This window comes from Lampetra planeri, chromosome 1 (genome assembly GCF_965212315.1).
Source record: "Lampetra planeri chromosome 1, kcLamPlan1.2.h2, whole genome shotgun sequence".
In the NCBI taxonomy this organism is placed as follows: domain Eukaryota; kingdom Metazoa; phylum Chordata; class Hyperoartia; order Petromyzontiformes; family Petromyzontidae; genus Lampetra; species Lampetra planeri.
The window spans coordinates 409820-422707 of NC_136107.1; the positions used below are offsets into that span (position 1 = coordinate 409820).

The window sequence follows — 12888 nt, forward strand, 5'->3', positions numbered from 1 at the left end:
GAGTGGTGAGTGAGTGGTGAGTGAGTGAGTAGTGAGTGAGTGGTGAGTGTGTCTAGTGTGTGAGTGGTGAGTGAGTAGTGAGTAATGAGTGAGTGGTGATTGAGTGGTGAGTCAGTGGTGAGTGGTGAGTGAGTGAGTGTGTGTATAATGAGTGGTGAGTGTGTGGTGAGTGAGTGGTGAGTGTGTGGTGAGTGGTGAGTGAGTGGTGAGTGAGTGTGAGTGGTGAGTGAGTGGTGAGTGAGTGTGTGTATGAGTGGTGAGTGAGTGGTGAGTGAGTGGTGAGTGAGTGTGTGTATGAGTGGTGAGTGAGTGGTGAGTGGTGAGTGAGTGTGAGTGGTGAGTGAGTGGTGAGTGAGTGGTGAGTGAGTGTGTGTATGAGTGGTGAGTGTGTGGTGAGTGTGAGTGGTGAGTGAGTGGTGGGTGAGTGAGTGGTGAGTGAGTGGTGAGTGAGTGGTGAGTGAGTGAGTGAGTGGTGAGTGTGTGGTGAGTGTGTGGTGAGTGTGTGGTGAGTGGGTGAGTGTGTGTATGAGTGGTGAGTGAGTGGTGAGTGAGTGAGTGGTGAGTGAGTGGTGGGTGAGTGAGCTGTGAGTGAGTGAGTGAGTGTGTGTATGAGTGGTGAGTGAGTGGTGAGTGAGTGGTGAGTGAGTGGTGAGTGAGTGAGTGGTGAGTGAGTGGTGAGTGAGTGAGTGGTGAGTGAGTGGTGAGGGAGTGAGTGGTGAGTGAGTGAGTGGTGAGTGACTCTGAGTGTTTGTGTGTCACAGAGGGACAGCTTCACTGCCCCATATGGAGCACGAACCAGAACCAGCTGAGGGAGAGAGCGGCCGTCTCCTGGGGCAGCGTGAGGACCCCCACCTCCTCCTCCTCCTCTACACCTCCTCCTCCTCTACACCTCCTCCTCCTCTACACCTCCGTGCTCGTGCAGTGACACCCCCCCCCCCTGTGCCTCAGGTCGTGCTCCGCGCCGTCAAGGGCTTCATCTCGTGCTGCTCCTCCTCCAGGTCCACGGAGGTGCAGGCTCGCCTCGCAGGTAACGGCAGCCCCTAGGCAACAGCATCCCCTAGGTAACGGCAGCACCTAGACAACGGCAGCACCTAGGCAACGGCAGCCCCTAGGCAACGTCAGCCTCTAGGCAACGTCAGCCTCTAGGCAACGGCATCCCCTAGGCAACGGCAGCCCCTAGGCAACGTCAGTTCAGGGGACATGAGAAGAGACACGGGGCAGCTGGGTGTTTGTGGCACCGAGTTGCAGGATTCCGCGTCAAGTTGCTCGTCTTGCTCACGCCGAGTCCCCCGTGGTTGCCCCCGTGTGTTGCCCGCGTGTGTTGCCCACGTGTGTTGCCCACGTGTGTTGCCCACGTGTGTTGCCCACACCTGTTGCCCACGTGTGTTGCCCCCGTGTGTTGCCCCCGTGTGTTGCCCACGTGTGTTGCCCACGTCTGTTGCCCACGTGTGTTGCCCACGTGTGTTGCCCACGTCTGTTGCCCACGTGTGTTGCCCACGTGTGTTGCCCACGTGTGTTGCCCACGTGTGTTGCCCACGTGTGTTGCCCACGTGTGTTGCCCACGTGTGTTGCCCACGTGTGTTGCCCCGCGTGCGCCGCTCGCCGTGCCCCCAGGCGTCCCCAAGTGGCAGGAGGGTGACGTGCAGGCCTGGCTGGAGGAGAGCAGCCTGGGCGCCTACGGCCCCAACTTCACGCAGATCGACGGCCGCATCCTCCACTCGCTCCTGGAGATCCGCCAGCAGGTGGCACGGGGACACCGGGGGACACCACGTGGGGCACCACACACAGCACCACGTGGTGTCACCACACAGCACCACGTGGGGACACCACACACAGCACCACGTGGTGCGACCACACACAGCACCACGTGTCAGGCTCAAGGACACAGACGCCACGACTCAGTGGGGACCCCAACCCTGCGGCTCTTCACCTCCTCACCTCCTCACCCAGCTCCTCCCCTCCTCACCCAGCTCCTCCCCTCCTCAGCCAGCTCCTCACCTCCTCACCCAGCTCCTCACCTCCTCACCCAGCTCCTCACCTCCTCACCCAGCTCCTCCCCTCCTCACCCAGCTCCTCATCTCCTCACCCAGCTCCTCACCTCCTCACCCAGCTCCTCCCCTCCTCACCCAGCTCCTCCCCTCCTCAGCCAGCTCCTCACCTCCTCACCCAGCTCCTCACCTCCTCACCCAGCTCCTCCCCTCCTCACCCAGCTCCTCATCTCCTCACCCAGCTCCTCACCTCCTCACCCAGCTCCTCCTCTCCTCACCCAGCTCCTCACCTCCTCACCCAGCTCCTCCCCTCATCACCCAGCTCCTCACCTCCTCACCCAGCTCCTCCCCTCCTCACCCAGCTCCTCACCCAGCTCCTCACCTCCTCACCCAGCTCCTCCCCTCATCACCCAGCTCCTCCCCTCTTCACCCAGCTCCTCCCCTCCTCAGCCAGCTCCTCACCTCCTCACCCAGCTCCTCACCTCCTCACCCAGCTCCTCACCTCCTCACCCAGCTCCTCCCCTCCTCACACAGCTCCTCATCTCCTCACCCAGCTCCTCACCTCCTCACCCAGCTCCTCCCCTCCTCACCCAGCTCCTCACCTCCTCACCCAGCTCCTCCCCTCATCACCCAGCTCCTCACCTCCTCACCCAGCTCCTCCCCTCCTCAGCCAGCTCCTCACCTCCTCACCCAGCTCCTCACCTCCTCACCCAGCTCCTCCCCTCCTCACCCAGCTCCTCATCTCCTCACCCAGCTCCTCACCTCCTCACCCAGCTCCTCCCCTCCTCACCCAGCTCCTCACCTCCTCACCCAGCTCCTCCCCTCATCACCCAGCTCCTCACCTCCTCACCCAGCTCCTCCCCTCCTCACCCAGCTCCTCACCCAGCTCCTCACCTCCTCACCCAGCTCCTCCCCTCATCACCCAGCTCCTCACCTCCTCACCTCCTCACCCAGCTCCTCACCTCCTCACCCAGCTCCTCCCCTCCTCACCCAGCTCCTCACCCAGCTCCTCACCTCCTCACCCAGCTCCTCCCCTCATCACCCAGCTCCTCACCTCCTCACCCAGCTCCTCACCCAGCTCCTCACCTCCTCACCCAGCTCCTCCCCTCATCACCCAGCTCCTCACCTCCTCACCCAGCTCCTCCCCTCCTCATCCAGCTCCTCACCCAGCTCCTCCCCTCCTCAGCCAGCTCACCTCCTCACCCAGCTCCTCACCTCCTCACCCAGCTCCTCACCTCCTCACCCAGCTCCTCACCTCACCACCCAGCTCCTCACCTCACCACCCAGCTCCTCACCTCCTCACCCAGCTCCTCACCTCCTCACCCAGCTCCTCACCTCCTCACCCAGCTCCTCACCTCCTCACCCAGCTCCTCACCTCCTCACCCAGCTCCTCCTCGATGTCTTTGTCTCACATCTCCTCTTCCTGTTCTCAGGCCCCGGAGTTCTTCGCCATGGTGGCACGGGAAGTGGGCGGCTTCCACCGCCTGGAGGACTTCCTCAAGTTCCTGGATGCTGTGGAGAAGCTGCACTGATGAGGTCCACTGTCCACTCACCACCACTCTCATACAACACTCACCACACTCACCATGCACTACCACACTCACCACACTCACCATGCACTACCACACTCACCACACTCACCATGCACTACCACACATTCACCACGCAGTGAACACCACCACTCTCATACTCACCACACTCACCATGCACTACCACACACTCACCACACTCACCATGCACTACCACACACTCACCACACTCACGATGCACTACCACACATTCACCACACTCACCACACTGTGCACTCACCACCACCGTCACCATCACCACTCACACTCACCACACTGTGCACTCACCACCACCGTCACCCATCACCACTCTCACACTCACCACACTGTGCACTCACCACCACCACCCATCACCACTCTCACACTCACCACACTGTGCACTCACCACCGTCACCATCACCACTCTCACACTCACCACACTGTGCACTACCACACACTCACCACCGTCACCCATCACCACTCTCACACTCACCACACTGTGCACTACCACACACTCACCACCGTCACCCATCACCACTCTCACGCGCTGCCTGTGTTGTGGTCTCACAGAACGTTCTGCTGCACCTTTCTCTGCTGCTGCTGCTGTTGCTGCAGGTGGCAGAGTCGAGGACAGAGCAGCTGATTGGATTTCAACCACACAAACACAGCACAACCACACACGTGACGACAACCACACACATGACAACCACACACGTGACGACAACCACACACATGACAACCACATGCCGTACAACCAGACACACCGGGACTGCACCTACATGCAGCCGAGCACCAGTGACTGCCATGCGCACTTGAACACCAAACCTCGAACTCTACGCTGACAACTCCATGCCACGGCATTTCTACCACAGCATAACGGCATTCTCTGACAGCCACTCACGCCACACAGGTGACGCAGGTGACACAGGTGACACAGGTGACACAGGTGACACAGGTGACACAGGTGACACAGCTGACGCAGGTGACACAGGTGACACAGGTGACACAGGTGACACACACCCAGCACAGCCTACTGGGCTCGCTGACGACCGTGGGTACTGGACCCTGAACAGGGCTTGGGCCCACGGCCGCACTCACTCACTCACACACTCACTCACACTCACTCACACACACACACACACTCACTCACACACTCACTCACACACACACTCACTCACACACTCACTCACTCACACACACACTCACTCACTCACACACTACACTCACTCACACACTCACTCACTCACACACTCACACACTACACTCACGCACGGCCATTCACACTGCATGCCCGCAGACGATGACGGTGGCTTCTTTGAGGCCTACAGAGGCCAGCACGGCGCTCACACTGACACAGGCTCTGTGCTGCTGCTGCTGCTGCTGAATGGCCATGAGTGAGTGGCGCTCACACTGGCACAGGCTCTGTGATGCTGCTGCTGAATGGCCATGAGTGAGTGGCGCTCACACTGACACAGGCTCTGTGCTGCTGCTGCTGAATGGCCATGAGTGAGTGGCGCTCACACTGACACAGGCTCTGTGCTGCTGCTGCTGAATGGCCATGAGTGAGTGGCGCTCACACTGACACAGGCTCTGTGCTGCTGCTGCTGAATGGCCATGAGTGAGTGGCACTCACACTGGCACATGCTCTGTGATGCTGCTGCTGCTGAATGGCCATGAGTGAGTGGCGCTCACACTGACACAGGCTCTGTGATGCTGCTGCTGCTGCTTGCAGGCAACACCGAATGCTCTCAGACGCCCGTGGCCCATGGCCACCTGTGGACGTGAAGAGGCCATCATCCACTGCCCCAATCAGCTTCGTGTCTCTGGGTCTCCGGGTTCCTTCTCGTTGGTGTCATGATTCTGTTTAACACGCAGCAGCAGCAGCAGCAGCGGTATTAGTAGTAGGAGGAGGAGGCTTTCGTGACCAATATTATCCACAAGAGGCTTTTGGGTTATATTGCGTGAATATAAAAGTGTCGTTAAACCCCCCACCACCCAACAGCTAATTAGTCGGGTTTGTCACGTAAACGAAACATTCTAATTAGTGACGAGTACAGCACTAAGCGGCTGTGTGTTGAGAGTGAACCACTACAACATCTACTACTCGAGTACGCCGAGTACGCCGTTTCGCCGGTAATTACAACCGGCCTGATGTCCATGTCAGGTGGTGGCGGGTTTAACGACATTTACACAATCTCACCCACAACAAGCCTCTATTGTCGATGTCACGATCCTCCTCGTCAATCGCAGTTAATCCGATGGGTGTCGTTGGACCGGGCCTCGTAGTGACCGAGCGAGGTGCCCGGCTGGGATTCGCGTGAACGCAGCGGCGGCTCCGTGTGCACGTCAACGCCGGCAGCAGCAGCGGCAGGGACGCGGCCAGGTGGGGGTGGCGGTGTGGGAATGTGCAGCGAGGGCGGGAGACGGCTCCACTGGCGCGGCGTGCGTAGTAGCCGGCAGGGCCCCGCCTGGAGGGGAGAGGCCCCGTCGCGGGGCGGCGGGCCCCTGGGTCCGGGTTGGGCAGCAGGAGGAGGAGGGGCAGTGCCGTGGACGTGGGCACTCGTGGCAAGTGCAGCGAGTGGAGACGGAGCCTGGTGGAGGCGGCATTTCATCTCGTAATCTTTTGCTTTAATTTTAACATTTTACACCATAAAGTAGATTCTAGTGCAACCGTTAGGGTTTGGTTACGATGGTCCGAGCGCGATTCCATCCGGCAGAGCGGCCCTGGCCGCTGTGCACGGCGGGGGTCTCCACTGTAGCTGTGCTGCAGGTGCCTACGAGCGAGGCCGCGGATAGCGGCGCGGTGCGGAGACGACCAACGAGTCGGCGTGGAAGAGCCATCGGCTCCAAGGGCCACGAAGCCCTGGCGAGTCGTGATGAGGAGTGCAGTAGCAGCAGCAGCAGTAGTAGCAGCAGCGAGACCATCGGGGCTGCAGACTCCAGAAGGCCGAGAGCCTCTCTGCTCCTCGTCACCTGCCTGCCGTGGTGGCCTCGATTAGCACCATCGCAATCAAACACAAAGTAGAACCTGGGCTCGTGCTCATGACCAGTAGAAGACGGCGTTAGGTTCTAGTTGAGCGTTGGGGTGAGGTCGTCCCGCCAGCTCTACCGCTTGCCTGGGAGGAGCCGTATTCCCACTCCGCAAGAGCCTCCCAGGTGCTGCTGTAGACTTGGCGGCTAAGGGATGAGGTTATTAAAAGCATTCTGCATTTTCTTCTCGGTGATCATTAACCATTATAAGTCGACGTGATTGTCATGTAAAACCCGCTGCTTGCTGATTGCTCCATTAAACATCTACTGCAGCCCTTGCCTGAGTCTGTTGGCAGTGCCTCGTGCTGTGGGTGGTCTCCGTGACCACGTGGTCTTGCACAGACATTGCTGGGGAATGCGACGGTGCAAGTGACTGTACACAATATGTACACTGTGTAGTGTACACACAGTGTGTAGTGTACACACTGTGTGTACACACTGGCAAATGAGGTACCAATGGTGTAAATTCTTGCCCCGAGCTCTCATACTCTGATGGTGCATTGTCTTTGAGTTGTGCGCCTTTTGGCGTCATCTGGTCCAACCCATGTGAGACTAGGCTCTAACGAAAGCTGTCTTGGGTGTGGACCAATCAACTTCAAGGACAGTGCATACATTATCAGAGTTATATTTTTTGTTTGCATTATGACTGCAGGTATAGTGGTCTATGCAAACATGACTCCTCGTAAAAAAAGTGTCAGTTTTGTTGCCAGATAAAAGGGTCAAAAACCAATTATCGAGGTCCATACTCTTTGTTTTTTTTCGGTAAAGTGACGTCGGTAAAAAAAGGAAAATGAATTAAATGACGACGTTTCGGAGGCAACACAAGCTTCCGTCTTCAGGTGGAACCGTCACAGCAAAATTGCTGTATCAAGTGAAGAGAGCTCTAAGAGACACGAGATTGTATACATACTATACAGGTTCAGGAGGGGGAGGAGCCAGGATGGGCTGTGGGGGGGGGCTAAGTTAACCCGCCTTTAGTGATGCCGCAGGGGGTTATGGGACGGAGAGAGCGCCGTGTGCAGGCGATGGTGGCAAGTGGTTGAACAAAGTGAGACATGAACAGGAGGCAGTATCTAAGCTGACAAACGGGTTGCCTTGCAGTATACTGCAGTAAGCTATAAGGCTGCTAAAGTTTAACTTGGTTTAACTTGGTTAAAAAAGGGGCTAATCAAGCTGGGAATAGAAAAAAACTGGAAGAAATGGAAATGGCTGTACAATTACAAGGCAGCTGATGTTTGACTTGGTTGATGACATCTTTCCAATGATTGCTTAATTTAAAACCATCCTCTCGGACGAAGTTGTGTCCATGTTTGTATATCTGGATGGCTTCATGGACAAATCTTTGGTAGTATCCGGGAGGTTTGCAGAGTACTTTGGTATCGGAGAAAACAATGAGAACCCGCTGTGTTGAAACAATGATCAGCTACGGCCGAAGAATTCGTTCTGCCGTGTTTCAAATCTGATTTGTGCTCGCGAATTCGCTCAGAAATATGTCGATTTGTCTCCCCGATACAGCAGTCACTGCAGGTACAACTCAATTTGTAAACACCGAGCTACTGTAAGTCAGGAATGACATCCTTTACGGATGGGATCAGATCACGGATTTTGTGTACTGCATTGAACCGGACCTGGATCTTAGGAGACAGTGGGCCTCACCCGTAGACGTTTGGAACTTTGAGATCACTGCAGTCTTAGTCTCGGGTGGCTTAGGTGGGCGCCCAGGGAAGCGTGGAGAGAGCTGCTCACGTGCAGCAATGGCAGCGAGGGACGTCAAGAGGAGCACGTGGGAGTCGAGGGCTCCAGACGCGCGCGGCGAAGAGCTGCGGGCAACGTGCGCAGCGTCTTGCCCGGTGCCGAATCAAAATCGTCCAACCACACATTTGAAGCTGCCGCATTTCCACGAGACTCTTCAACTTTATCTTCTTGGTTCTTTCGGTAAAGTCACGTAGAAGGGAAATAATAAAATAATAAAATTTAAACAATAAAATACAATTCTCACGACGTTTCGGCCACAACGTAAGCAGCCGTTGTGGCCGAAACGTCGTGAGAATTGTATTTTATTATGTTTTATTTGTATTATTTCCCTTCTACGTGACTTTACCGAAAGAAACAAGAAGATGAATCCCTGCAGTCACGAAAGCTTTAAATCGAAACTTCAACTTTACTGAATATATATGTTGAATGATGCCTCTGCCGTGACGGCTGCGGTCAATTGACGAGTATCTTGACTCCAAGCTTCGTCACTGCAGGAATTTATATTCTTTGGGTCTTTCGGTAAAGTCACGTAGATGGGTTAAAAAAAGTAAATAAAAAAAAGTATGTCCCCCCCCCTTTTTTTCCATATGATACCGGTCGCTTGTGTTGCGATCGAAACGTCGTAGTTTTTATTTTTTGTCCCCATCTACGTGACTTTACCGAAAGACCCAAAGCAGATGGACGAGTCTCGTTGATCGAGACGCGCACACGGCAGCCGCGGGCTCACGGCGGGAGGGAGCGCCGCCAACTACCAACCCACCCCCGCGTCTCGCCGTGGCAGAGCCGAGCAAATGTCCAGCCCCTTCTGTGACATTCGCCCCGAGACTCAAGCGGCCGCGCGAACACGCACACTCGAAATACCAACACTGTATCGAAGCTCTGTGCTGTCTTTATTCGCATCGCAAAAACTCTGCACTACCCGCAGGAAATATTCTGCGAGCAGAGCCTATCCTGTCAGTATCCAATTCCCCAAATATGTACGCGCCCTGTTATGTACCTCGCAGCCGTTCTCACGGCGTCGCATGGACGCGGAGGGACGGAGACGGAAGAGAACCTCGCCCTTCGCTGTCTCGTAGCGGCACTCGCTCGCGTCTCACGGACAATGCGAATGGCTCGAGGAGGCAGGCAGGGGGAGTCGGTCCCTGCCACCCAGCGGCTGGAGATCAAAGACCCTTGAACCGTTCCCGGGTTCCCTGTTTATGCCCTGGGATTTAGAAAATCCAGGGTTACATTACGTCATCCTGCGCAGCCAATCGTGCACTTACCTTTTGATTTTCTAAAGTTTCGCTGCCGTTACCTCGGGCATCACGCTACGCTATGCCCCGTACCGTTGTCTCCACGCCCACATTCCTCACCCCTGACTCGGCCGGTTTACCCTGAGCGGCCGCCCGGCTGCCGAATACAAACCCGCGGTGTGCGCAGGGATGTCCCTCCCACCTCCTCGTCTGTGCTGCTCGCGTAATATTTCACCACCCTGGCCCCTCCCCGGTGCTGAGCATCTCATTGCCGTTAGCCCGGTGAGCTTCTGTGCACCCAGACAATTTTAAGCCAATTTGGGGGCCGCAATGTAAATTGTCCTGGGGGGGGGGGCGGCCAATCTCCTGGCACCGGGAAACCGTGGGACTTCCCCTCTAGGGGCTCTTTGGATGAAAACCCGCGGTGCCAGGCGATCCCCCGCCGGGACACTACGTGTGTGGGCGGCGTGTGTGGGACGTGTGTGCGGTGTGTGTGTGTGCGGCGTGTGTGTGTGTGCGGCGTGTGTGTGTGTGCGGCGTGTGTGCGTTCAGGGCACGTGTGGTATCACACGTGCAGAGGAATGTGCGGCCCGCACGCAAACCACCCCTGCACCCACACAAACCATCCCTGCACCCACACAAACCACCCCTGCACCCACACAAACCACCCCGCACCCGCACAAACCACCCCTGCACCCACACAAACCACCCCTGCACCCACACAAACCATCCCTGCACTCGATCGAAGTGTCGCTCAGCGATTCCCCCAACTGTGTCCACTCTGGTGCACGACCACCACGGAATCGCACCCAGCACGGGCTGGGTTCTAGTATCACATGCTGGGTTCTAGTATCACGGGCTGGGTTCTAGTATCACAGGCTGGGTTCTAGTATCACAGGCTGGGTTCTAGTATCACAGGCTGGGTTCTAGTAACACAGGCTGGGTTCTAGTATCACAGGCTGGGTTCTAGTATCACAGGCTGGGTTCTAGTATCACGGGCTGGGTTCTAGTATCACAGGCTGGGTTCTAGTATCACGGGCTGGGTTCTAGTATCACAGGCTGGGTTCTAACATCACAGGCTGGGTTCTAGTATCACAGGCTGGGTTCTAGTATCACAGGCTGGGTTCTAACATCACAGGCTGGGTTCTAGTATCACAGGCTGGGTTCTAGTATCACAGGCTGGGTTCTAGTATCACAGGCTGGGTTCTAGTATCACAGCCTGGGTTCTAGTATCACAGGCTGGGTTCTAGTATCACAGGCTGGGTTCTAGTATCACGGGCTGGGTTCTAGTATCACAGGCTGGGTTCTAGTATCACAGGCTGGGTTCTAGTATCACAGGCTGGGTTCTAGTAACACAGGCTGGGTTCTAGTATCACAGGCTGGGTTCTAGTATCACAGGCTGGGTTCTAGTATCACAGGCTGGGTTCTAGTATCACAGGCTGGGTTCTAGTATCACAGGCTGGGTTCTAGTATCACAGCCTGGGTTCTAGTATCACAGGCTGGGTTCTAGTATCACAGCCTGGGTTCTAGTATCATAGGCTGGGTTCTAGTGTCACAGGCTGGGTTCTAGTATCACAGGCTGGGTTCTAGTATCACAGGCTGGGTTCTAGTATCACAGCCTGGGTTCTAGTATCACAGGCTGGGTTCTAGTATCACAGCCTGGGTTCTAGTATCATAGGCTGGGTTCTAGTGTCACAGGCTGGGTTCTAGTATCACAGGCTGGGTTCTAGTGTCACAGGCTGGGTTCTAGTAACACAGGCTGGGTTCTAGTATCACAGGCTGGGTTCTAGTATCACAGCCTGGGTTCTAGTATCATAGGCTGGGTTCTAGTGTCACAGGCTGGGTTCTAGTATCACAGGCTGGGTTCTAGTATCACAGCCTGGGTTCTAGTATCATAGGCTGGGTTCTAGTAACACAGGCTGGGTTCTAGTATCACAGCCTGGGTTCTAGTATCATAGGCTGGGTTCTAGTGTCACAGGCTGGGTTCTAGTATCACAGGCTGGGTTCTAGTATCATAGGCTGGGTTCTAGTGTCACAGGCTGGGTTCTAGTATCACAGGCTGGGTTCTAGTATCACAGGCTGGGTTCTAGTATCACAGCCTGGGTTCTAGTAACACAGCCTGGGTTCTAGTATCACAGGCTGGGTTCTAGTATCACAGGCTGGGTTCTAGTATCATAGGCTGGGTTCTAGTGTCACAGGCTGGGTTCTAGTATCATAGGCTGGGTTCTAGTATCACAGCCTGGGTTCTAGTATCATAGGCTGGGTTCTAGTATCACAGGCTGGGTTCTAGTATCATAGGCTGGGTTCTAGTATCACAGCCTGGGTTCTAGTATCATAGGCTGGGTTCTAGTGTCACAGGCTGGGTTCTAGTATCACAGGCTGGGTTCTAGTATCACAGGCTGGGTTCTAGTATCACAGGCTGGGTTCTAGTATCACAGCCTGGGTTCTAGTAACACAGCCTGGGTTCTAGTATCACAGGCTGGGTTCTAGTAACACAGCCTGGGTTCTAGTATCACGGGCTGGGTTCTAGTATCACAGGCTGGGTTCTAGTATCACAGGCTGGGTTCTAGTATCACAGCCTGGGTTCTAGTATCACAGGCTGGGTTCTAGTATCACAGCCTGGGTTCTAGTAACACAGGCTGGGTTCTAGTATCACAGGCTGGGTTCTAGTATCACAGGCTGGGTTCTAGTATCACAGCCTGGGTTCTAGTATCACAGGCTGGGTTCTAGTATCACAGCCTGGGTTCTAGTATCACAGGCTGGGTTCTAGTATCACAGGCTGGGTTCTAGTAACACAGCCTGGGTTCTAGTATCACAGGCTGGGTTCTAGTATCACAGCCTGGGTTCTAGTAACACAGCCTGGGTTCTAGTATCACAGGCTGGGTTCTAGTATCACAGGCTGGGTTCTAGTATCACAGGCTGGGTTCTAGTATCACAGGCTGGGTTCTAGTATCACAGGCTGGGTTCTAGTATCACAGCCTGGGTTCTAGTATCACAGGCTGGGTTCTAGTATCACAGGCTGGGTTCTAGTATCACAGCCTGGGTTCTAGTATCACAGGCTGGGTTCTAGTATCACAGGCTGGGTTCTAGTATCACAGGCTGGGTTCTAGTATCACAGGCTGGGTTCTAGTATCACGGGCTGGGTTCTAGTATCACAGCCTGGGTTCTAACATCACAGGCTGGGTTCTAACATCACAGGCTGGGTTCTAGTATCACGGGCTGGGTTCTAACATCACAGGCTGGGTTCTAACATCACAGGCTGGGTTCTAGTATCACAGGCTGGGTTCTAGTATCACAGGCTGGGTTCTAGTATCACAGGCTGGGTTCTAGTAT

General features: G+C 55.6%; 1 protein-coding gene across 4 annotated transcripts in view; it reads left to right on the top strand.

Annotated features, from left to right (window-relative positions):
* LOC144719918 (uncharacterized) overlaps positions 1-6844 on the top strand; it is a 71635-nt gene extending 64791 nt beyond the window's left edge. The window contains exons 9-14 of one of the 4 annotated variants that reach the window (XR_013585680.1): positions 762-838; positions 949-1027; positions 1615-1742; positions 3422-3524; positions 4151-4463; positions 4518-4652. Coding sequence is in view for 1 of the 4 variants with exons in the window: in XM_078596422.1 (XP_078452548.1) it covers positions 762-838; positions 949-1027; positions 1615-1742; positions 3422-3520 (383 nt within the window). In the remaining 3 variants the exon portion in view is untranslated. Of the gene's footprint in view, positions 1-761; positions 839-948; positions 1028-1614; positions 1743-3421; positions 3525-4150; positions 4464-4517; positions 4653-5267 lie in introns of those variants that run through there. The other 3 variants (XR_013585685.1, XR_013585682.1, XM_078596422.1) reach the window with 3 other exon arrangements.
* The last annotated feature ends 6044 nt before the right edge of the window (positions 6845-12888 follow it).